Source organism: Arachis hypogaea, chromosome 14 (genome assembly GCF_003086295.3).
Source record: "Arachis hypogaea cultivar Tifrunner chromosome 14, arahy.Tifrunner.gnm2.J5K5, whole genome shotgun sequence".
Classification (NCBI taxonomy): Eukaryota; Viridiplantae; Streptophyta; class Magnoliopsida; order Fabales; family Fabaceae; genus Arachis; species Arachis hypogaea.
In genome coordinates this window covers 5,088,829-5,114,578 of record NC_092049.1, presented here as the reverse complement: position 1 = coordinate 5,114,578, position 25,750 = coordinate 5,088,829, and the positions used below count along the sequence as shown (strand labels likewise).

At 33.7% G+C, this 25,750-nt stretch overlaps 2 protein-coding genes and 1 long non-coding RNA gene across 4 annotated transcripts; 1 reads left to right on the top strand and 2 right to left on the bottom strand.

Annotated features, from left to right (window-relative positions):
- Window positions 1-12,180: 12,180 nt before the first annotated feature.
- Window positions 12,181-14,362, bottom strand: LOC140178241 (uncharacterized). The gene is made up of 2 exons (XR_011870551.1): window positions 13,644-14,362; window positions 12,181-12,421 (listed from the first exon to the last, which is right to left on the bottom strand). It is a non-coding gene; the product is annotated as an uncharacterized lncRNA (long non-coding RNA).
- Window positions 14,363-15,134: 772 nt separating this feature from the next.
- LOC112741131 (F-box/kelch-repeat protein At3g23880) lies at window positions 15,135-20,089 on the top strand. Its single transcript, XM_025789984.3, has 2 exons — window positions 15,135-15,447; window positions 17,874-20,089. Exon 2 carries the CDS (start codon window positions 17,928-17,930, stop codon window positions 19,011-19,013), a length of 1,086 nt encoding a protein of 361 aa, XP_025645769.1. The 5' UTR covers window positions 15,135-15,447; window positions 17,874-17,927; the 3' UTR covers window positions 19,014-20,089.
- A 2,278-nt stretch (window positions 20,090-22,367) lies between these two features.
- Window positions 22,368-25,578, bottom strand: LOC112741130 (protein FAR1-RELATED SEQUENCE 7). Of its 2 annotated transcripts, none has more exons than XM_025789982.3 (2): window positions 25,281-25,578; window positions 22,368-25,004 (listed from the first exon to the last, which is right to left on the bottom strand). In XM_025789982.3, the coding sequence occupies exon 2, from the start codon at window positions 24,820-24,822 to the stop codon at window positions 22,540-22,542; it is 2,283 nt and encodes a 760-aa protein (XP_025645767.1). In that variant the 5' UTR covers window positions 24,823-25,004; window positions 25,281-25,578; the 3' UTR covers window positions 22,368-22,539. The 2 variants fall into 2 exon arrangements, with proteins under 2 accessions (XP_025645767.1, XP_025645768.1); XM_025789983.3 differs by having other exon boundaries at window positions 22,368-24,995; window positions 25,281-25,559.
- Between the last annotated feature and the right edge of the window lie 172 nt (window positions 25,579-25,750).

Here is a 25,750-nt window from a genome sequence, read left to right as displayed (position 1 = left end):
GTGATTTGTGATTCTGATTTCTGGAATTTTATTTCTTGATTCCTGAGTTTTTCTGTGATTGATGTGATTTTGTTTCTGTGATTCTTGGGATTTTCTGTGATTGCTGGGATTTTATTTTTGTGATTCTTGAAATTTTATGTGATTCTTGAGATATTATTGTTGATTTATTACATGATTTTAACTTTTAATTGTTTCTTCTTTTTGATGTAAGAAGTAAACAAATTGGAATCTACCATGCATGATGAAAGACTTCTCTTAAAATGTGATAAATATGTTTAGTATTTGGATATGTTTAGTTATGTTATGAATGTTTAGTTGTTTGAATGGAGACTATGTTTGTTGCTAATTATTGTTTAAGTCTTTTGAAGACTGAAAATTATGTTTGTAATGACAATTAAGGTTTTTTTTTTATTTTTTTCAAATTTTTTCAATTTTTTTTTAAAATTTTTCGATTTTATTTTAAAAATCCACGGATATCCGTGGATACCCAAGTCCCAGGCGGATACGGGGTCCCCGTTACCCGTGATGGAGACGGGACGGAGACGGGGACAGGTAATGGAGGCAGGGGGCGGGGGGCAGGGGGCATGTCCTCGCCCCATGGGGACCCGTTGCCATCCTTAGACTAGAGTGACTCTTGTGAGTCGAGGCTTGTTAGTATAAATATAGAGGTCTGTAAATATTTTCATAAATAAGCAACGACATAATCCAATGTGAATCATGATGTACTGAGCCTTCGGACATATTTGTATGATATTACTATGTTTTCTGTATTTTCTATGCAACATGTATATATTATCTATTTAACTATTATTTATTTCGTTATATCTATATATCTGACACGCGATCTCGACTAGCACTACAAGCTCATATGTATATATTTAATATAAGGTCTAGAGTCTCTAAGGAAAGCCGTGAAGTAGCGCCTGGCAGCTAGGATTGGTCATGACATGCTAGAAGTTGGGTCGTTACAATTTCTCACCGGAAAGATGATAGCTTATATATCCTCTTCAAGGAGGATACCAAAGCTCTGATACCATGATAAAATTATGAAAGAATAGGAAAAGATAGAAAAGATGAAGAAATTTTTATTAATTGTTTATTGATTGAATTAAATTGAATTGTAAATTATAAAAGTAAAATTAAATATATATAGAACATTGGCCTATCAAAGATAAAAACAAATAAAGATAAGATAAGAACAAATAAATATAAGATAAAGATAAGATAAGATAAAATAATAAAAACTAAAATTGTAACTGAATTTATATATTCTGTTAAACTGAATTGTGGACCACAAAACTTTATTGTTGTCATCGACTAAGGTAAAAGAGTAATTTAATAATATATATTTTATATATAAATATATTATTTTATTATATTTAATTCAACTTTTATTAAACCTTTGCCGTACCTTCACTTCAAAGTTTTGAGCTTTTTAATTCTACTAGCTTAATGACAAGTTCTATTTTCGGCAATTAATTACCATTACTCCATTAGTTCACGAGAAAACTGTCTTGTAAAACATATATAGAACACAATCTATAAAACGAAGATTCAGGATTTTCTTAATTTAGAATTGGAATTAAAAGGTGGCAAATAATAATGGCCGTTAGAGTTTGAAATTCATACATCATTATTGTTATCATCACATCTCAAGTTTGTCAGGTTAAACTTTTCTGTTTTCTGATATTGTCATATTAGAATTAACATTTAGATGTATTAGCTATCTCACTGGTATGTTTGTTTCTTAAAATATTTGCTAACTGCAACATAGAATTAAATTAGGCAGCTTATCATCTTCTAACTTGATAGTTGGTTTGGAAATATATATATTAGTATCAATGAGCATTAATGCATTATATTAGGGTATTACGCTTAATTATCTTTCACTTTTTAATGGTACATTGATGAATGCTGCACAATTTTCTTGTAAAACATTGAGCATGATTTACAAGATAATAAAGATTTAGATGTGCAAGAATCCTAATATAGAACACAAATGTTATGATTAGAGTTTATTAATTGTGCAACTTCTAGATTTTTGTTTTGGAAAAGTATAGGTAACAAACAAGATTTTTGAATAATGTGTAAACAATGTGAATTAATAGGGTTAAAAGAGTAAATTTAATTAGTAACATTAAATTAGGGTGTAGTGTATTTTCATTTGATTAGTAGTTGTTCATATTGTTCAAAATTTTTATTGTCTCCCTAGCACTCCCCGTTTGTTTTTTACCATCCTACTAGAAATGGATATGTATACAATAATTATTAGCAATTGGTATTTGTTTCTATTTATTGGTCTTGAATCTGATAAGGATTGCCCTAATTTGCTAGTCACTAGTGTTAATTCCACAACACCATAAACCATCCTACGATGTTATGGAGCACAACATACGTAGACTAATAATCCTTTGTGACTTTTGACCAACATATCTCAGTGCATAGGATCGGAGCTTTTTTTTTTTTTTTAATTTGTGTTTTCTATTCTGTGTTTGTATGACTATCGTTATTAGTGGTTGTTATTGCTAATGACATATGGCTGAAAAAAACTTAGTTTACTATTATTTAATTTTTGTATGTATTTTTACTATGAAAAAATATAGAAACCAAATATCTAACCAGTTAAGAATTGAACAAATCAATTAATAATTATTAATTTTAAATTATTTTTTAAATTTAAAATTTGATTAATTGACATTAATGATATTTTTGAATCAAAATTTACTCTAATTTATTTTTACTTTCACTCACCATTCACCACACAAAACCACAAATCCAAATCCCTCTCTCCAATGCCCTACGCTGCCGCAGTTACGTCGTGCCACCGTAGCGCCGCCGCTTCACCGTCCTTGTGCGCCATCGCCGGTCGTCCTTGCATTATCCTTCTCCGCCACCTCATATGCCGTTCGCGAAGGAAAGACATCCATCGCACTTCAGTTTCACCTTTCTTGCGTCCCATCGTGAATCGTCGTCCGTGCAGCACTCTCGCTTCATCGCCACTCTCCCGTCGCACCGCCGTCTAATCCGCGCCACCCACACCCACTCTGCTCGCCTGACGCATCCTCACCGCTTGCGACTCCTCATCCCCATTGTTCGCATCCTCTGCTTTTGTAGTTCTATCCACGCTCAAGCTGTCCACGCTCGCGCCGGCCCCCTCCTTCCTCGCCGATTGCAAGGACTCCGTAGACAAGGTAACGCGGCTTGTGTTACTCTTTTTTTGTACAGTTTATTTCTTTTCTGCTTAGGGTTCTCCATGCCTTCTTTATTAGATTTTAGTAATCAAGATTTAATTTAGGATAATTTATTCTTCTAATTTTGACTAATTATTATGCATTTGTGAATGAAGGTGGATGTTGGAAATTTACTTTATACATTTAATCTTTCATTTCATAATTATTGATAGTGCTTACTTGGTTTTTATATTTTTTATAGGCTTGGGGATGTTTCTGATTGAATAATGTGTCTTTGCTTAGGGCTGAATGCACCACTAAAAAGTGATGTACCAATCATTGAACTTGATATGTGATACGTGAGCACTTGTACTCATTTTTTTTTCATTTTCTAGTTGTTTTTTATTAAATTTTATCAAGTTTTATTATATTTTAGTGCAAAAATCCTGTTTGGATACTACTTTGAGTTGTTTTAAAATTTTTATTAGAGTAAAGTATCGTTTTTGTCCCCAACGTTTGGGATAAGTCCTAAAGTTGTCCCTAACGTTTCAATCGTCCTATTTAAGTCCCTAACGTTTTAAAATTGACTCAATGTTGTCCTGCCGTTAGGGATCCGTTAACAGAATTGACGGCGGGACAAAATTGAGACGATTTTGAAACGTTAGGGACTTAAATAGGACGAAAACGTTAGGAACAAAAATGATACATAAAAATAAATTTTAATTTAATTTTATCTTTCAATAATATTAATTTTTTTTACTGTACATAGTATTCAATTAGTTTTTAATTACATCTAAATAAATTACACTTAATCACATTACTTTCATTTTAAATAAATTTATTTTTTTATAATTTTAAAGAATTTTGATACATTAGAGACAAAAGGTATAATTTATATTTTATTGTATATATATTTTTTTTTTTCTGCAAGTTTATATACTAGTCATTCTACAAACATTTCATGATAACTAAAAATCTTTAAGAGTAAAATTATAAAAAAAAATTAATTTATTTAAAATGAAAGTAATATGATTAAGTGTAATTTACTTAGATGTGATTAAAAATAACTAAATACTATGTATAGTAAAAAATTGATATTATTGAAAGATAAAATTAAAATTTATTTATATGTATCATTTTTGTCCCCAACGTTTTCGTCTTATTTAAGTCTCTAACGTTTTAAAATCGTCTCAATTTTGTCCCGCCGTCAATTCTGTTAACGGATCCCTAATGGTAGGACAACATTGAGTCAGTTTTGAAACATTAGGGACTTAAATAGGACGATTGAAACGTTAGGGACAACTTTGGGACTTACCCCAAATGTTGGGGACAAAAACGATACTTTACTCTTTTTATTATATACTTAGTGCAAAAACAAAAGAAGAAAGTAGATGTTGTTAACCCTGACCTCCTTGCATTCCAACAAGTATAATTTGAGTTACAGAGGTTCCATTGATGCAGTTCTAACGTCGTTGGAAAGCTAACTTCTAGAGCTTTCTAACAATATATAATAGTCTATACTTTTCTTCTGGAATCACTGCCAAATCTGGAGCTAAACGCCGATCCTGACGTTTAGCACCAAGAAGGACAAAACTAGCGCCAAAACTTTCCCCTGCCGGCGTGAAATGCCAAAAAAATGCCAGATACGGGTCAAACTCACCCAAGGGAGCATCTTTAGTGGGATTTAGCTTTTAATAGCTAGCTTTTATCATATTTTAGTTATTTTTATTTACAAACAAAATCGTTTAGGCCCAGACTTTATTATTTTATTTTAGTATCAAATAAAATCAGGTTAGTATTTAAGGAATAAGATCCACCCTTTAGGGGTATCTCGGATCAGACTGTCGCACGGCACACTTCTTAGAACTCTATTTTTTTTTGTAAGTTATGAGCAACTAAACCTCTTGGTTAAGGTTAGGAGCTCTGTTTATTTCTATGGATTAGAACTATTATTCTTCTATTTTAATTAATGTATTGATTCAATTCTAAGGATTGTTTTCATTCTTAATCTTATGAATCTGGGTGAAATGAGAGTATGGCTCTTATTCTACTTGAGTTCTTGTGATTCTCGAGGGAGTTATCTCGCTTGAACTACAGCTTGAAAACAAATTCCTCCTAAAATGCTAACTACATGAACTAATTGGGATATGTGACATATAATCCTGTTAGCTTTGGATAATTAGAGTTTTTGTGGCCATAAACTAGTTTTTAAACTTAACCCTCTAATCGGAATTAAGTAACCACGAGAGTGGCAGTTAATGAAGGTTAGAGAGGCTAAATCACTAAGAGATTAGGGTTTAGACAATTACAATTTACCATGGAATGAATCATACATTATTAAAATAGTTGGTAAGAACTTTTAATCCCGAAAGATAAACATCTCCGAAGCCTTAACTGTTTTCTCATACTGTTTTCACACCAAACCCATCTATTGCTTTCTTTACTTGCTTATTTACTGTATTATGGGTTTCAACCATCAAATCCCTTTTCTATTCGCCTAAATGAGTCCAACTGGATAGTCATTGTTGCTCAGTCCATCAATCCTCGTGGGATCGATCCTCACTCACCTGAGGTATTACTTGGATGATCCGGTGCACTTGCCGGTTAAGCTGTGCAAAATCTCTTTTCGCACACCAAGTTTTTGGCGCCATTAACGGGGATTGTTTGTGATTGACAACTACTAGTTGATTGGTTGCTTAGATTAGGTATTTTTATTAGTTTTGTTTACTTATTTTGCTTTTAATTTTGTTTATTTTTTCTTTAATTTCTGATTTTAAGTTCGGTGTCTCTTTAGTGTTTTTCTTTTTCTTTTTGAAATTTTTAGGGTCTTGATCTTTTTATTTTCGAAATTTTAGTCTATTTTTTTTGTTATTTTCAATTTTGTTTGTTTAATTGCTTGCTTTATTTTCTCTTATTTCTTTTTTTTACATAGGATACCTCACTGGGTATTCTCTACACTCTGACGTAGAGATTTCTACTTTTCTTTGTTTTCTGTTTGTGTGTAAGCAAAAACAGGATGGAGTCATAGAGATGTATGCTGCAGATGCACTTCTTGCTCAAAGCAAGCTTATATTTCAATAGATGAGTCTTCTCACTCAACAATTGGGTAGTGTGCAGAGCTCAGTTGCTAAAATTCAGAGCGTCTCTCCAGATGTTCCTCATGATATGAGCGGTGGCTTTCCTCAAGGTGAGCCTTACAACTATGGCAAGTGCCCACCTAAGCGGGTCAATTACATGGAGAATTCCTCCAAAAATCCCTATGATACTCCTTATTCTTAGAATTTTAATCAAGGGTGGAGGAATCACTCGAGTTTTGGGTGGAGAGAGCAACCTCAGAGACAGCAACTAAATTACGCCAGCTACTCTCAAGGAGGTTCTAAGTAAAATCCAATCAACAACCCTCCTTCTCAGCCCCCACAACCTCAGAGTACCCAGACTTGGCATCTATTATTGCAGAACTCGCAAAAAGTCAACAAAGTTTTATACAGGAAGCCCGAACCTCATTTAGAAACTAGGAGATACGAATGTACCACATGGACCAGCAAATATCTGAGCAACTTGCACTAATTAATATGGTCCCCAATAGCGGAGAGGAATGTCAGGCAGTCCAATTGAGAAGTGGCAAAATATTAGTCACTCAACATAAGAATAGTGAGAAACCAGGTGAAAAAGAGACATCAAGGAGCGAAAGTACAGAAACAAGGAGTGCTACTAAGGGCGCTGAACGCCCAGCAGAGAGCACCATGGGCACTGAACGCCCAGGAAGGGGGGCACTAAATGCCAATGAAGATTCAAAGAACTCTCCCCTTCGGCACCCTGATAATCTATTTCCGGTCACTATTGACACTCATCCTACATTACCTAAGGCTCCAGAGTACAAAGCAAAATTACCATACCCTCCAAGACTTTAGAGATCCCTCACTCTTTCCAGTGACACAGTGCCTACCCCAAGAGAAGAGTGCAAGGCCATCACAATGGATACTAAATCCGTGCCAAAGGAGGAAGTACAAGTTGCTAAGGCACTAGAGGAAGAAAAGGCTCAAGAAAAGGCTGGGAGCACACTGTTACATGCCCTACTGGTGGCACAAGAGCTTGAAGTACCACACCCTCAGAAGCTTCAAAAGGAGACCAAGGATGAGTAGTTCACTCAGTTATTGAAAATCTTTAAAAAGTTACACATTAATATTCCTTTTGCTGAAGTGTTGGAAAAGATGCCTCCTTACATGGCAGTTATGAAAGGCTTGCTCTCTGAGAAGAAGTTCTTGAAGGAAGATGAAACTGTAGTCTTGACCAAGGAATGCAGTGCACTGATTCAGAGGAAGCTACCCAAGAAGATGCCTGATCCTGAAAGCTTTCTGATCCCCTATACCATTGGGACTATTACTTTTGAGAAAGCATTGTGTGACCTTGGCTCAAGCATAAATCTGATGCCTTTGTCTGTAATGAAGAAGGTAGGAATCTAAGAAGCACAAAAAATAAAGATAACCCTGCAAATGGCTGACAAGTCCTTGAGGCAGGCATATGGGCTAGTGGAGAATGTACTGGTCAATGTTGGAGAGCTAATCCTCCCTGCAGATTATGTGATACTTGACATGGGAGAGGATACAGATGACTCCATCATCCTAGGAAGGTCATTCCTAGCCACTGAAAGAGTCCTAATTGATGTTGAGAGAGGTGAAATGGTGTTAAGGTTACATGAGGACTATATGGTTTTCAAGGTTTCTAAACCTCCACCAATCTCTAACAAAGGAGGTACTTGCATGCAGAGCTCAATGCTTTAAACCTTCTCCCTTGGTGGAAAGCCATATAGTTTCCCCTGACATCAAACCTAAGTTTGGTATTGGACATTCACCAACCACTAAGGAGGAAGGAGGTTTTGAGGAAAAAGTACCTAAGGGCTCGAGAAACAAGAAGATTTCCACTGAAGACTTCTCACCTGGGATTGAAGTGGTGTTTATTAGAAGTCCAGTCCTATCTCATATTGTAAACATGATCCTGTCCCTTGAGCATGTTGAGCTGATCCATGAAGGCATAGGGAAGAAGCTCACGGTGAGGGGTGAGAATCTAACCATCTATGACTATCTTCCTCCTTAAAGGAGCTAACCGTCAAGCTAGTGACGGTAAAGAAGCGCTTGTTGGAAGGCAACCCAACCAGGAGTATCCTTTAGTTTATTTCAGTTTTATTTTAGTTTTATTTTAATTTGATTTCATTTTATTTTTCATTGATTTTCAAAGTTTTCCTAAGTTTTCTAATTTTTGTTATCATGTACATCGCTTAGAATAGGGACAGGAAGATTCAGACAAAAGAGCAGAACACCCTGAAGTAGAAAACGTTTGGGCGCTAAACGCCAGGGAGGACGTTTAGTGCCAGAAGAGAAGCAGAGGAGCTGGCGTTAAACGACATGAGGGCGTTTAATGCCAGAAGAGGATCATGAAGCATGGGCGTTTAATGCCCAAAAGGGGCGTTCCCATCCAAGTTTTGCACCAATCCCTTGGGGCGCTAAACGCCAGCCTTGCGTTTAGCGCCAAGGGGTCATAAAAAAGAGTTTTAAATTTTAAAATTTTTTCCCCTTCTATCACTCTTATCTTCTATGTATTATTCTTACTCATCTGTGTGCTCTTTATGTTCCTTTTCGTTTTCAGTTTTCTTTGCTTGGGGACAAGCAAACTTTTAAGTTTTGTATTGCAAAGTAAGCCCTCGGTTTATATTATCATCAATGGCACCAAAGGGAGGTGAATCATCTTCATGGAAGAGCACAACCTGCGGAGGGAGCAGCAGCCACCATGACTGAGGTGGTTGAGTTTCATTATCCCTTGCCTTATCTTATCTTCTATTTTCCTAGTATTTTTAGTTTATTTCCTGTTTTCTATTCTAGCTTTTGCATGATCACTAGTAAGATTTTCTCGCTTTCTAGTTTAGTCCCTTATTTTGTTTTCTGATTATTTTAAAAGATGTCTCATGTATTGCTCACTGAACTTAAAAAAATTAAAAAGAAAAAGAAGTAGTAAAATACATGAGACTTGAGTATATATTATGAGTTGTTCTGATTACTTTGATGTGGTGACACTATCTCTATTTCTGAATGTATGAATTAATTCTGCATATTTGATATTGGAGTCGAGAATATTTGGTTCTTGAAGAACAGAAACTTAAAGAAGTATTATATATTCTCTGAAATAAGAAGAAAATTGATTCTTAAAGCAAGACAAATAGCAACAAGAAATAAAAAGAAAAAAATCAAAAGAAAAAGGTCCAAGGTTTTGGGCATCAATGGTTAGGAGGGTCAAAACTTATCTAAAGCTCAAAAGAGTAGTTTTCCCTAACCATATGCTTGTGGTGTGAAAGTGTCAAGTAACCCTTGAGACTGCACAGTTAAAGTTGTGACCAATTGCTATTACAGAGTATGCTTAAGGCTCTGAGCACCACTGTCTGGGAGAAATAGAAAGAAAAATTCGAACCCAAAGAAGTTCCCTAGTTTAAGTGCTTGTGGTGTTCTTGTTTCAAGTTAAGATTGAAGACAAAACACTTAGAGTCACGGCTAGGCTCAAGGTTCAAAGCACCAAAGAAAAGAAAGAAAAAAGCTATGTTCAAGAATCAATTAGAGCCTAAAGAAGAGAATCTATAACATCATCTAAGTTCTAGTCCTGAAGGATACCAATGCTTCTGAGCTTCAAAGGATAGTGAGATGCCAAACCTATTCAGAATTAGAGTGTCATTAGCCTCATTCAGTAACTAGACCTGAGCTTAATTGACAACTCTAGTCTTAGGCATTTTCTCTTCTTGGTCATATATTGTTTTGGTTGCTTGAGGACAAGCAATAGTTTAAGTTTGGTGTTGTGATGCGTGAGCATCTTGTACTCTTATTCCCTTCATTTTCTAGTTATTTTTTATTAAATTTTATTAAGTTTTATTATATTTTAGTGTAAAAATCATCTTTGGATGCTACTTTGAGTTGTTTTGGTATTTTTATCATTTCAGGTGAAATCGGGATGAATTTGGCAGAGTTTATTGCAAAAACAAAAGAAGAAAGTAGATGTTGTCAACCCTAACCTCCTTGCATTCTAACGAGCATAACTTGAGCTACAGAGGTCCAATTGATGCAGTTTTAATGGCGTTGGAAAGCTAACTTCCATAACTTTCCAACAATATATAATAGTTTATACTTTTCTTCTGAAATCACTGCCAAATCTGGCACTAAACGCCAAACTTGGCGTTTAGCGCCCAAGAGGGACAAAACCAGTGCCAAAACTTTCCCCTGCCGGCGTGAAACGCCAAAAAACGCCAGAAAAATGCCAAATACGGATCAAAATCACCCAAGGGAGCATCTTTAGTGGAATTTAGCTTTTAATAACTATCTTTTATCATATTTTAATTATTTTTATTTAGTAACAAAATCTTTTAGGCCCAGACTTTATTATTTTATTTTAGTATCAAATAAAATTAGGTTAGTACTTAAGGAATAATATCCACCTTTTAGGGACATCTCAGATCAGACCGTCGCATGGCATACTTCTCAGAACTCTAATTTTCTCTGTAAGTTATGAGTAACTAAACCTCTTGGTTAAGGTTAGAAGCTCTGTTTATTTCTATGGATTAGAATTATTATTCTTCTATTTCAATTAATGTATTGATTCAATTCCAAGGATTGTTTTCATTCTTAATCTTATGAATTTGGGTGGAATGAGAGTAAGACCCTTATTCTACTTGAGTTTTTGTGATTGTTGAGAGAGTTATCTCGCTTGAACTACAGCTTAAAAATAAATTTCTCCTAAAATGCTAATTACATAAACTAATTGGGATATGTTATATATAATCCTATTAGCTTTGGATAATTAGAGTTTTTGTGGCCATAAACTAGTTTTTGAACTTAATCCTCTAATCGAAATTAAGTGACCATGAGAGTGGTGGTTAATGAAGGTTAGAGGAGGCTAAATCACTAAGAGATTAGGGTTTAGACAATTACAGTTTGCCCTGGAATGAATCATACATTGTTAAAATAGTTGGTAAGAACTTTTAAGCCCTAAAGATAAACATCTCCGAAGCCTTAACTATTTTCTCATACTGTTTTCACACCAAATCCATCTATTGCTTTCTTTACTTGCTTATTTACTATTTTATGCGTTTCAACCATCAAACCCCTTTTCTAGAAAGTTATTCTTTGTTTAACTAGTTATATAGTAATGATATACCAATTTTTTAAATGATGTAGCTTCACCCCCTCTAACGAAATATAAAATTTACTAAACGGTGTAGCTTCACTTTCCAGGGACATCCTGAAGAGGCAAAAGCAATATGTAAAAATCTACGTCAGAAATTTTTTTTGTTAAATAAATAGATATTTTTTATACTAAATGAATGATTTTTTTGTATTATTTTTTGTCATGATGAGTTCCTGTATCGACAGTGTTGCAAATTGTATATCTAAGTTGAATGAATATCATGATTCCTTTCATTACATTTTAGTATGATGACAAATTTATAGTTACTTATGTAGGATAAGTTTTTTTTATTTTTCATTCACATGGCTTCTGTTAAAGTAACATCTATTTAGGATAGAAAAAAACATCCTGATACTTGACAGAAGTGACATCCACTTAGATTTTTGCAAAAATAATTAGATACCTAACAGAAGTTACTTGTCTTTATTTTTTAGTGCAAAAATAATTTAATTGATAGTGAATACAAGTATCACAAAAGAGAGAATTTTTTTTTGTATTTATCCTTATGCTTGTTTAACAAAATTTAAAGAAGAAAAAAAAGATAAAGAAAAAAACAACAACAATATCTAGTTATTTGCTTTTTCAAGAACAATCAAAGTGTTTTGATAGTTTTTCTTTTACCCACTATTTGCTTTATGCGGTTATTATACTTGAATTTTGGAGTTACAATTTTTATCAAATTAAAACTGAGTCCAGATACACAACATATTACTTAGTACTACTTAATGATGAACTTATGAGGCAAGTGTTACTCCCATCATTAAATTTATTATCTAGTGGTCAGAGTGTATGCAACAAATGAATAACCATCTATGTCTATTATATATTAACTATAAAAATGCTCATAAGTCACAACAATTGAGTCAATAAGTACAATATGCGTTCAATTACTTCAAAGTTAATTTTCACCTTAAATGATGATTCATTTCAAAGAATCATCTATTTAATATAAAAAGAAACATCTATTTGTTTAACAAAAGAAACATTTAATGTAAATTTTTCTATATTGCGCTTGGCTCTTCAGGATGCTCCTACAAAATGAAAGCAAAACAAAGCATTTATGGTCAACGTATATGAATAGCCATCTATGTCTATTATATATTAACTATAAAAATGTTCATAAGTCACAACAATTGAATCAATAAATATAATATGGGTTCAATTAGTTCAAAGTTAATTCCCTTCTTAAATGATGATTCTTTTTAAAAGAATCATCCATTTAGTATAAAAAAAATATCTATTTGTTTAATAAAAAAACATGTGACATAAATTTTTGCATAAACATTTAAGTTGTCTATAAGAAGAAAGATACTAAATAGGACCAAAATAAAATACATCTAATTTGCTGTACTAACAAATTGGCAAATTTAGTTTATTCCCAATTGTTGCTTACACAAAAATACAATTCTACTATTTGGCAAAGTTGTAGCCGAACCAAGGATGAAGCTGAAACTTGAAGCTAAGTTCTAAACTTGACATTTACTACTCATATTGTACAATGCTAAAGCTTGTCGATCTCCTTGGAGCATCAGACTTAGAAAAAGTAACACATGGAGTAATTAACAAGAAAATGAAACTTGGGGGCATGTCCTAGTTGGTCAGGAATGCTAACAAAATTGAAACCTTTCACACTTCTATTTATTTGTCTATTATGATTTTATAGTGTTTCACAATTGAAAAATAATCAACACCTTCCATTGAAGAATAATACACAAAATCGATCAAAAATCATCCACATACACTAAAAACAACATACGTTTATCATGGTAAAAAACGTATACACAAAAAATTTAGGAAAAAAAGGGCCTTGTTTCACAGTGTTTAGTTAATGTAACATATTGCGAATGTGTAGTTAAATTTCAAACCACCCACAAACACCATCCCCTTTTTTTGTGGCAAAGTCAAAGAATCTTATCACAAATAATACAATACAATCTAACAAAGCAGTAACATCCAATCTTTATGCATAGGCATCTCAGCAATAGAGGGTCCCTAACGACAGCAACATTCAGTGTCGAACAAATACATTGACCTATATTCACCACAATGAAACCCAATTTTATTCCATCTCAGTTAAAAAAAAAAAAAGAACAGTTAGTTTCACAGAAAATCTATTTGAATTCCTTCAATCAACTCTCTAATTTTAGACAGCAGCAACATCCAACAAATCAAAATTCATTGTATATGATTATATTGTGTCATTATATGCATATGATCTGATTAAAAATCCACTTACAACTAATTTACTCATACCCTTTTCAATCAAGAAACACCCATGAATAGATACTAATCGATTAGTACTGTTAGGCGAGGCTTCACGGTGCTAGCAAGAGGAGTCTGACGCGACGTTCGTTAGAGCAGAGCAGGAAAGCCAGCGTCGAGTTGTCCGGCAGAGAAGGGGACGCTTCAATGGCGCTGCGACAACGACATGCAGCAGCAGCGACACACTGTGGTGAGAATTAGACCCTTGGTTGCTCGCACGTGGGCGGCACAACGGCGCTGCGGCAGACTGGACCAAACCTCTGACAAACGCGGCTAGTAGCATGTGGACGGGATGGAGGCGTTGCGGTAGTCTGGGGCAAGCTTCCGACGCCGGCTGTTGCTTGCACGTGGACGGGCGGAGGCGCTGCAGTGGTTGACGGCGGTTGAGAAAGGCGTCCGACAAACCTGGTTGAAAGGCACTGTCGTTGGATGGTTTTGAATGCTGTTGAAGTGAAACGGTGAAAGGAGAGAGGTTTAACTAGGGTTAATTTTGTTTATTTGGGGTTAATTTTGGATATTGCTTCTTGTTTTTGGGGTGAAATAAGCTTCAAAGTTCAGCTCAATAGGATTTGGCAGAAATTGGTTGAACCCTATAAAATTGTTTTACTATTAATAGAATCTTTGAAGTGCTTTCTTCCTAATAAATAGTTATTTGTTCTACCAAGACTATAAATTTATACAAAGAATGGAATGAGGTGACTTAAGTATTTGGTTTTATGAGTTATATATAGTTCCATTTAATTTGTACTTGTCAAACAAGTTTTTTAATTATACTAGTGTTTTTTTTAGTATATTATTAATTTTAGATTATATTAACTATATTATATAATTTGAAAATATTGTTATTCGGACTAAAATTAGTGATATACATGTAGCTACAGTATAAAATCTTGATGTATGAGTAAAGCTTATTGATAATTATATGTCAATTTAGAAAGGAATTTTTTTAGTATAAATTTTATAGTTAAAAATAAGGTGATTATTGTAGTATCTAAAAATATTTATCTAACATATAAAAAAAACTAAAAATTAATATTTAATTTTAAAATATAATATAAATAATTATTAAATATTTAAAATTTGTTATAAAAAATAAGTTAAGTACTAACTACACTTTAGAATTCAGCTAAAGATAAAGCACACATATATACTCTAATAAGCAGCACTTTTTTGGGTTATAATGATATTTTGTTTTTTTTTTTTAATGCATTTTTGGCTGATTTTATTTATAGTGGTATATTCCCACTTACAACTGTTGACATCTAATAAGTGATGGTTTTGTAAGCCATTATCCCACTTTTCTAATAAGTCATCATCAATTTAGATAGCTAGTATGTGTCCCATGACTTTTCATAAGGCAGATAAAAACTAAAAAGGATTATAGGATGATAAACATTACATTAATCAACCAATGTTTTCAGGACAGGTGTATCAAAATTGTCCTAAGTAAACAATTATTAAGTTTGCATGTAAGGGGATATTAGAAGATACTAGAATGAAAATTTCTCTAATTCAATTCATGGCATTAATTTGTCGTTTCCTTGGTAAACTTTTTGGGGACTCGTAGAATTTCCAAGTTGCTGTGTCATCTTATCTAAAGAAAAGAAAATTGAACTAAAAAAAAACAAAAGAGAGTGTGGCGAGTTGGCATGAGTGTGATGGGGTGGGCTTTCTATTATAATGATAAGAATTTTAAGACCAATGCAATCCAATCTTCGTTTATCTAAAGGAAGTGGCAGAGGAAGAAAGAAGCAAATGAATTTGTGAGAGAGATACTTTCTTTGATATAATTAAGGTGCGTTTAATTTGCAATTATATTATGTGTCGATTGTATAAGGTGTATGTGATTAGATAAAAGATTATGAATTTAATTTTGATTCAACAGTATAAAATAATTTTACATGAATAGTCGTACAAAATTAATTCAAATTAAATTATTAGTTTATGAGTTTAATTTTTGTGTATTTATTATTTGTTTATTCCTAATTACTTCACTAACAAGAACTAACCATGTTAGCATATCAAGTTATTAAAGCGCTAATAGGTTGAAAATGAATATTTTACAGTATCGTATATTATGTGTTTGTGTGTGTGATATAGATACTACAGAAATCTATTCGTGCCTGTTTGATAAGATTAAGATTGTGGTTGGACTTATTTCTTTTTTCTCTTTTGGTGGGTGATTATATTATAGGAAGAGTTTTAAGTGTATCAGAAACATCGGTATTTCAGTTGTTTTAACCGTTGATTTGAATTATAAAAAATATATATAAATATATTAATTAAAATTAACGGTTAAAATAATTGGAACACCAGTGTTCTTTGATACACTTAAAAATTTTTCTATATTATATAGATTCCTAAATAATGCATTGCAATCATTTCATATTTAAAGAAATGATGATAGGATTGAATATATAATGCATTAAATAATAATGACACAGTTTCCCTTCACTGAATGTTAACTCCATCAAACATCATACAATTTAAAAATATCCATTATAGCAAAAATACAGAAAAGAGAAAACCATACTCTACTAATAATTTGTATGATATATGGGGTATATTAGGAATGAAATTTTATTTTATTATATAAGTATTAAGCAATGACTCTAGCGCGTAAAGGAATCAAAGCAAACTATTCAACAATGAACCAAATAATGACGTCATAGAATAAAAAAATAGTTATAATTGGTGTCTGGAACATTTTAGATTCGGGCTAAAATTTTTATATATGAATAATTTTAATGTGAAATACAAAAATATTTGATGATTTTGGTGTTCTACAGGGTTGTGGTAGTAGCACAAAACGTCACTGACGTTTTGCAATAAATTTTTTTTTTAATCATCAAAGAACAAAACTTCACTGACGTTTTGTAATAAAAAATATTATTTTAATTATTAAAACAGAAAACGTCACTGACGTTTTGTTAGAAAAATATTATTTTAATTGAAGAAACACAAAACGTCATTAACGTTTTGTAAATGGCCATAGTTGTGTTTAACACACAATTTGGTTCATGACGAAGGATTTCACCTCTAGTGATACAATATTAAAAAGAAAAAGTTCTTTAGATTCGTTCTAGAGAATTTTTTTTACTACATCTGACAAAGTAACTTACTTGCTTGAAGACAAGGCAGTGTCCTTGAAACTAACTGCAACGTGGCACCCGAATGTTAACTCAAGAAGCATGGTGTCGTGGCACAGGCACACATAATTATAAATTGTAAAAATGTTATTTATATATTAAAATTAATTACTAAAATCAGTTATAAATATATTTATGTATAAATATATATGTGGTTTATATTTATATTTTAATATATATTTTATATTAATAATTAACTTTAATAATAAATTTTAATATATACGTAATATAACTCTATAAATTAACCGTACATAACTTTTACAAAGTTAATTTTAATATATTAACAATATAAAATATTTTATATAATCGTATAATTATATTTATTTTTTAATAATTATTTATATAATTAATATAAAAATAATTATTTTATTTATATAATTTTATTTAATTAAATATTAAAAATATTAGTTATTTTAAAATTTAATTTTTGTTTAGTTTTTAAAAAATTTATTATTATTTAATTAATTTAAATATCTATTTTTACATATTAATTGTTTAAAAAATTAAAAAAATATTTATTTTTTTAAATTAAATAAAAAATAATATTTAAAAACTATTTAATTATATTAATTAAATATACGTATAAAATTGTAGGGTGTTTATGGATCAGATCCGATCCACATATCTGCGGTGTTTATTCAAATCTGATTCGAAAATTGCAGATATATCCGATATCCGATTCGATCTGATCCGCAAATGTGCAGATCAGATCGGATTGGATCCAACCTTAAAAACTGCGGATATTAGATCTGATCCGATGTCGGATTGAAATTTTGGTCATATTCGATCCGATCCGATCCGCGTGCACCCCTATAAAATTGCTTATAAAATTATTTTATACTGATAATATACTAAATTAAATTAATCTTTTTATTAAATTTTTATTTAAAAAGAGATGAAAAAGTAATCTAAGACACATAAGTATAAATAAGCATGAATGAATGAATGAATGATGATTAGCATCGCCATCACCATCATCATGATCATAAACCATCATCAACCACCCATGAAATGAAACCTCACACAAAAACACAAACACTTGGGCATGACTAACATGTCATCATCATCGCAGGGAAGAAGAAGAATCGATTACCACCAAAGAGGAGTGATAAGAACTAGTAGCATCATGGAGATGGAGGCCTTCATTCCAGAAGAGCTTGTAGTGGAGATTCTGTCAAGGATTCCAGTGAAGTGTCTTCTGAAATTCAGGTGTGTATGCAAGTCATGGAACTCTCTCATCTCTGACTCTTACTTCATCAAAAAGCACCTTCACCACTTCACACACCATAACAGAATCATTCTCAGTGCCACAACCGCTGAGTTTCATCTCAACTCTTGTTACTTAAACTCTCTCATCTCTTCAACTTCTTCAACCACCATTTCTGAACACCTTAACTACCCTGTCAAGAACAAGTACCGCCATGACGGCATCGTTGGTTCTTGTGACGGCCTTGTTTGTTTCGCCATTAAAGGTGACTGTGTTCTTCTCTGGAACCCCTCCATTAGGGTCTCAAAAAAGTCTCCACCTTTGGGCAATAATTGGAGACCCGGTTGCTTCACTTCCTTTGGTCTTGGCTATGATCATGTCAAGCAAGATTACAAGGTTGTTGCTGTGTTCTGTGATCCCAACCACTTCTTCAGTGAATCCAAGGTTAAGGTTTATAGCATGGCAACAAATTCTTGGAGGAAGATTCAGGATTTTCCTCATGGTGTCACCCCATATCAAAATTCAGGGAAATTCGTCACTGGAACTCTTAATTGGGCCTCCAATTTCACTCTTGGATCGACCTCTTCTTGGATTATAGTTTCTTTGGATCTTCAGAAGGAGAGTTACAGGGAAATTCTGCCACCTGATTATGAAAAAGAGGAGACTTCATCAACACCTACTTTGGGTGTTCTTAATGAATGTCTGTGCATGAGTTATGATCATAAAAGAACTCATTTTGTTGTGTGGCTGATGAAGGATTATGGTGTGACAGAGTCATGGATCAAATTGGTGACAGTTCCTTATCTTCCTAACCCTGAAGATTTTTCATATTCAGGGCCATATTATGTTTCAGAAAAGGGTGAAGTGCTTCTCATGTTTGAGTTTGACTTGGTTCTGTTTGACCCAAGTGATCGTTCCTTCAAGTATCCTAGGATTCAGAATGGCAAAGGTTGGTTTGATGCAGAGGTTTATGTTGAAACACTAGTTTCACCAATGAAGCATTAAGCTTTTTAATTTGGTTCTGTTTTATATCCTATGTGAGTAAGAATAAAAATGTTGTAAATTATTTTAAATCTTTGCAACCTTTATTTTTGCTCGTTTTTGTTCTAAGTTCTTAATGATGTGTAATATGTCAAAGATGTGTATAGAATGATGTTATGAGTTGTTTTTTGTTGGAAATGTATATATAACTATATTTATTTATTTGTTTATATAAGAATTTTGTTTTAATTATGGAAAAAAATTACATTTACTAATGGTTAAGTTCTTGTGAAAGATTATGCTAATGAAAAGAAGTATATGCTTTCTTGCATTATTGTCTAAGAAGCATAAATTTAATGATGCATCTTAGGTGAATTCTATTGCACTTATGAAAGAATCAGAACATCCATCAAGCTGAAAAGATAAGTAACGAACTACTTTTGTGAAAAATGACATTCTTTTGGTGAAAGATTAAGAAAATTTAAATCTTTTACATATATGTGAAGATCATCCTTGAAAAAAAAAAGTATATGCTTTCTTGCATTGGGGTAAGAAGCACAAATTTAATGACTCATCTTCAGTTCACATTGCATTTCTAAAAGAAGAATAAGGACTTCCATCAAGTTGAAAAGATAAGTAAAGAACTACTTTTGGAGAAATTAAAAAAAAAAAAGGAACATTCTGCTAGGGAAGGATAAAACTTGGAAAACTACTTTATGATCTCTGTGTGGTTTTATGCTAAACCGTGTTCTTTTGTTGATATAGCAAAGTAAAATGCTATCTTTGGCCATAAAAAAAAAAGAAAAAAAGAAAAAACAAGAATGGAATAAAGCAAAATGCTAAGGAACCAAGTTCTCTGCTACCTAAGTATGGTATACACTACAAGGGTAGCATTTAGTTACTGTATCCAAGGTAGAGAGATATATATATTGGGATCAACAATATGCTTGAAGGGGAAAAAATTAAAAAAGAAAAAAACATTAAAAATGTCTTTACTTGGAGACAATGATGACAAGAACGACAAAATCTTATGGCACTAGGTGAAATCGGCTATATTAATCAGGATACAGAAAACAATTTAAAAAAAAAAAAAAATTAAAGAGACATGTTTTGAAAACGGTTTTAACAATCTTTAGAGGTACAAGAAACACGCCTACTATTTTGCTTGTCTTTTTTGTTATAAAATAGATGTCAAATGATACCTAAAGAATGAAGGATCAATGGTGAATCCTGTCTGAATCAAACTATAAACTATGGGAAGAGTTTTAAGTATATCGGAAATACCGGTATTTCAGTTGTTTTAACTATTGATCTAAATTATAAAAAATATATATAATATATATTAATTGAAATTAACGGTTAAAACAACTAGAACACCGATATTCCTTAGTTCACTTGAAATTTTTCCCAAACTATGAGTGCATGGTATACAACTGTTAAATGAAATTATTACTTGATGTTGGAGCACTATATATGATTATATTTACTCTACTCATAGGTGACATGTTAGCCTTAGACCTAATTATTTAGTCTTTCAATTATGTTTTATAGTTTAAAAAAATCATGTATGTAAGCTAGTGATAAGGTTCACTATTAAGTAATCTGAAAATCATAATGTGAGGAAATAGAGTCCCACATGATACACCATAAATATGAAATAATTTATCATAAATGGTCCAATAAGATGATGCTAGTGTCAGCTCAAGCTCACAGACTGAATATACAAATGAATAAGTCCAAAACACTGCATTTGAACTCTTAATCGAAGTTTATCTTTACTCTATAGTAACCATCTTTTTCAATTTTTCATCTACTCTCATCCTAATTAGCTTGAAAATCTTCAACTTGATAACTGCATTCAATCATGTCCTTACCCTGAACTTCCATTGGGTTGGGGACCTTTATCTTTTAGAAGATAAGAAGTGAATGTTCAGGATAAGGACATCATTGAGAGAGTAGAAACTAGTGGCTTATCCTCTATTCCTTTGCCATCCCAAAGCAAAATGAATACTAAAGTCACACAATAAATTAATAAAAGTAATGTATAAATTAAATAAAAGATAATTTCATAATTTCTAAGATCCTATCACCTATTCCATTTGCAAGACCCCTCATTCGTTCGTTGCCCATAAAAGTAAAAACACAAAAAGATACAAACTTTACCATTGGGCCATTGGAAGACAGAGGTAAGGTTTCTTACCTGCTAAGTATTGTAGCCCCAGGCTTCTACTCCTTGATAAAATTTTTATTCCCAAAATAAATGGAGACCTTTGTCTCATTAAAAGAGTAAAACTCCAAAACAGTTAAAAAATCAAAAGATAAAACATATCATTGAGGTAACTATGTGGAGCTTGGGTCATTCTATAATGGAGTTTTTACTGTGAATAATTCTGATTTATAATTCACTCCACTTAACCAAAGTTGGCAAAATTGACCAACAAGCTTCTCATATAAGCAGCGTTTAATAGCAGGTGTGATTTGTTGACAAGCTATTGCCCATTCCATGTCCTACCTACCGAAAAAAACAGAGGGCGAGAAAAAGACAAAGTAGAGAGTAACAGAAGTACAGAACCCAGGGGTGCTTGGAATTTTCTGTGGTTTGGCTTATCCATTTGCCTCTATATGGCTGCATCAATCTAGTTCTCAAAGACTGATAGGGACTTGCCTTCTCCTCTTGCATGAGTCAGTTGGTATGATGTCTATATAATATAACAGTTACAATTTCTAATATCCCACTGCATAAAGAAGGAAATTATGCTCTCAATTGGTATAAACCTATTTTCTATTTGATTCCAGTACTAAAACAAGAAGCTGACTTCATTTTCATTTTCCAAATCAAATCAGAAAAATGAAAAGTTGAAAACCCAGTAATTTTGGATGATAAATGGGCACGGCTTCAACATATTTACTTTTAACCTACCAAATATTGATTTTAGACAAAAATTATGAGAAACAAGCTTTAACCCAAACTACAATTTATATCACCAATCAAATCTCATCAACAGTCATCTTAACCACTCAATACAGTTTTTATTTTCCCTCTACTGAATAAAAATTCCCTTTTTTTTTACTTAATCGATAAAGTTGGGAATGCATTTAGCAAGAAGAATATGATTAGTAAGACTGTAAGAGATCCTCCTTCAAATATAATGATGATTACTTCAAACCATTTTATCACCAGATACAGCAGATGCTGCTCACTGGAAACCCCCACCTGTAGTATATATTGCGGTGGAAATAAGCAACAAAATAGGGGTGGTGCAGCTTAATTAATACAAATCAAGGTGAAACCGATGTCACACTTTATCATAAGAAGGCTCTAATGTTAATCCATCTAAGAAGTCAGTAATCTCCAGGGAAGGGATCAAGCGACTGATAGAAACAGAAAACTGAACCATTGATTACTTTGAATTGTTGAAACACTAAGATGGACGCAAAATGTTTGTAATTGATTAGAAGAGCTAAACTGATATCACAAATGAACAATTCAAGGCTTCAGGGTAAAAAAGAAACAATCTTACAACTATGTACAACCTCACAGAAGTATTCATCACCTGTGCCAACAAAGCTTTCTCCCACCCTCACGCAAAATCTCATAAGCAAGTTTATACTTTTCAATAGATGTTGCACCTGCATCTATGTACTTAGCCGCAGTTTCTCTTAGACTCCATAGCATCAAACTCCGGAGTTCCTGAGAACTACTCCATGACTCTAAATCAGGGAAAACACCATCCTCAGCATTTTTAGTCCATCTGTGCAAGATGTAGCGAGAAGGAACTTCTCTTAATTCCAGTATCTGGAAAACCCTCAAAGCATGTCTACAAAGAACACCTTCATATTCAAACATCTGACAGCTACAACTAATGCTAAGATTAGATGCATTAAATGTAACTATATGGTGTTTCTCCATATCATTTCCTCCCTTACGCACCATATATCGGCTGATGCTCCCTTCTTGAAAAGCTTTAAACCCAAGATAACTATAGCACTGCAAAAGCTCTTTTTGAAGTACTTTGAATATGGTAAGAGTGTAAAGCCTTCTACATTGTTCTTCAACTGGCTCCTTTGTTTGCAAAAATGGTTGAAAATTAGAAGTATTGAAATCCTCGTTTCTTTCTTCCTCCCGGCGTCGCTCAAGACCTCTTTCATACCTTGGAATAAATTCCACGAGAGACGTTTGGCCATTTAAAATTGCACCAAAGAATGAATCAACACTTTCATTCATGGGTATGCCAGCAAAAAATGTGCCCCTTAAATATAATGGAACCCAGGATGCCCGCTTCTCATACATTTCTTTTAGCCAAGGATTGTCCTTCAGTCCATATTTGTTGAGTAAGGCAGCCCATGTGGCGTCAAATTCATCAACTGTCTGACTCTGGTAAATGCATTTGTCATAATCTTTTGTAAATCCATCACCCATTATACCCAAATTCTCTTGTTCCTTTGCCTTGATTTGCCACAATGAAAAGCGATGATGGGTTCTTGGAAAGACTTTTCTTATTGCCCTCTGGATTGCAATGTCCTGATCAGCAATTATCGATAGAGGCTGCCGGCCAGATGCTGCCCTCAGCCATGTCTGAAATAACCACGCGAAAGACTCTTCAGATTCATCAGCAATCAAAGCACTTCCAAGAAGCACAGGTTGCCTGTGATGGTTAACTCCAATAAAGGTGGCAAACGGCACCAAATAGACACTCTTACGGTAGGAAGTGTCAATAACAAGGACATCACCAAACTGACTACATGAATATCTAGATCTGCCATCAGCCCAAAATAGGCTCATACAGTTACCATTGTCAACTTCCACAGCATAAAAGAATCCTGTATCTTCTGCTTGTCTTGATTGAAAATACTCTAGAAGCATGCTGTACCAATCACTTTTAATGTGATTTTGTCTAGTTCCTCTGGGGACAGGATAGTTGTCTATCCGAAATAAATCACCATTTACAAATCCAGTATCTACCTCTTCAGCCAAAATATTGGAATCAGGAATACTTTTTGGCCTACCCTCCCTTTCAGAGCCCAAATCATGATTATGATCTTTGTGGAGACGGTCCACCACCCACTTTCCCGATGGCTGTCTCTTAATCCTCAAATAGGCCCCGCACCCAACCCGTGAAGGGTGCTGGAACCCTTCTTTTGAGCACACAAATCGGCGGGATGTGATCAATCCATCATTCTTAGAACGAAATAATTGACCAATTCGAACTCCAAAACCAACATATGCTGCATATGCATGATAAAATTGGTAGGCTTCATTGGGTGAACCAAACTCTTGACCTACATATGGTTCAGTTCGGAACTGTCCTTCGAGTTCTTCCTTTCTCAGTCGCTTGAAATCAATAATGCCCATGGGACCAGAAGATTCATTACAGGATTCAAGCAATTTCTTCCTTGGCCTACGGGATACTTCAGTAAAGGACTTGAAAGCTGCAGCACCTTTCTGCTGCACTGTTGGTGTGCAATTTCCATTTTCAATTTCAAGATCATGATTGTGATCCTTTTGGAAATGATCAACAACCCACTTTCCAGAAGCATTTATTTGCACTCTTATGAATGCTGGACAACCTGTTCTCGAACTGAGCTGATATCCCTCCTTTGAGCACACATATCTTCGAGAAGAAACTGACCCATTTGATCTTGATCGATACAGCTGACCAATCCGAACTTTAAATCCAACTCGATTTGCATATGACGTGTAGAACTTGAGTGCATCATCCGGTGAGTCAAATTCCAAACCAATGTACGGTTCACATGAAAAATCTATTTCCTCCTCCACATTGATATTACTCATTGCAAGCTCAGTACCTACAGGGTTCTCCTTCAAAATCATGCTCACAAGTCATTCTCCATTTAGTCTAATTATTGGTATCGACAACAAAGTAAGGTCATGGCAAAACTTGGGGTGTTTAAAGTTTAAACTCTTTAAAAAGCTGATCTTTTATGTTTCTCCTCTCAGGTGCAAGCAGAAGCACGCCGAGTGTTTCTAACGACGAGGCACCGTTCCTGCAACAGCTGAAAGATTCATGCTGTCAACAAATATAATGATTCCCTATCTTAATTCTACAGGCAGGTTTCTCCAACGATCTATGTAAGCACACAATTTGATCAGAAAATACCATAATCTAATTGATAGGGATCGCAACAGAATAATGAAATCTAATGAGAGTAACGAAGATAAAGGAACAGCGCGTGAAATTAAGAAGTTGAGAGAGGGAAAGCATGATAAGAAGGAAGTCAACGCAGCAGGAAAGAAAGCAAAAAGCTAGGGTTTTGGGGGAACTAAATTACCTCGTAGGATTCGGTGGATTGATTGATAGCACGAAAGAGAAACTGGAGATTCAAAAGTGTGCGTGCGGGTGGCGAGTGGCGAAAAGAACTTAAACTAGAGGGTCGGGGTTGGTGAAGAACAGGGACTCGGAAAGGGAAACGATCACAAAACGTAGATTATGATGCCGTTTTGATGTTCTTCTTCGAAGTGTTTGACCTTCGCTGGATAAACATACATGATACATGTCCCAACTCCAAAGGCTCCGATTCTTTTCGGGTATCCACTTCTGCAAAACACCTGCTCATCATTTTAATAACCAAGAGTAAATAGTCAAAATCGTCCTGAAAAATACTTTGATCTCTATTTTGGTCCTCGAAAGATAAAGTTAATCGAAATCGTCTCTAAAAGATACACGATTCATCATGTTAGTCCTTCCGTCGTCAGTTGGATGATGACGTGGGGGGCTAATGCCACTTGTCACAAGATGATT

Excerpts from the sequence above, each read along its gene's own strand:
- LOC112741131 (XM_025789984.3), top strand. The coding sequence starts at position 17,928 with ATGGAGATGGAGGCCTTCATTCCAGAAGAGCTTGTAGTGGAGATTCTG.
- LOC112741130 (XM_025789982.3), bottom strand. The coding sequence starts at position 24,822 with ATGATTTTGAAGGAGAACCCTGTAGGTACTGAGCTTGCAATGAGTAAT.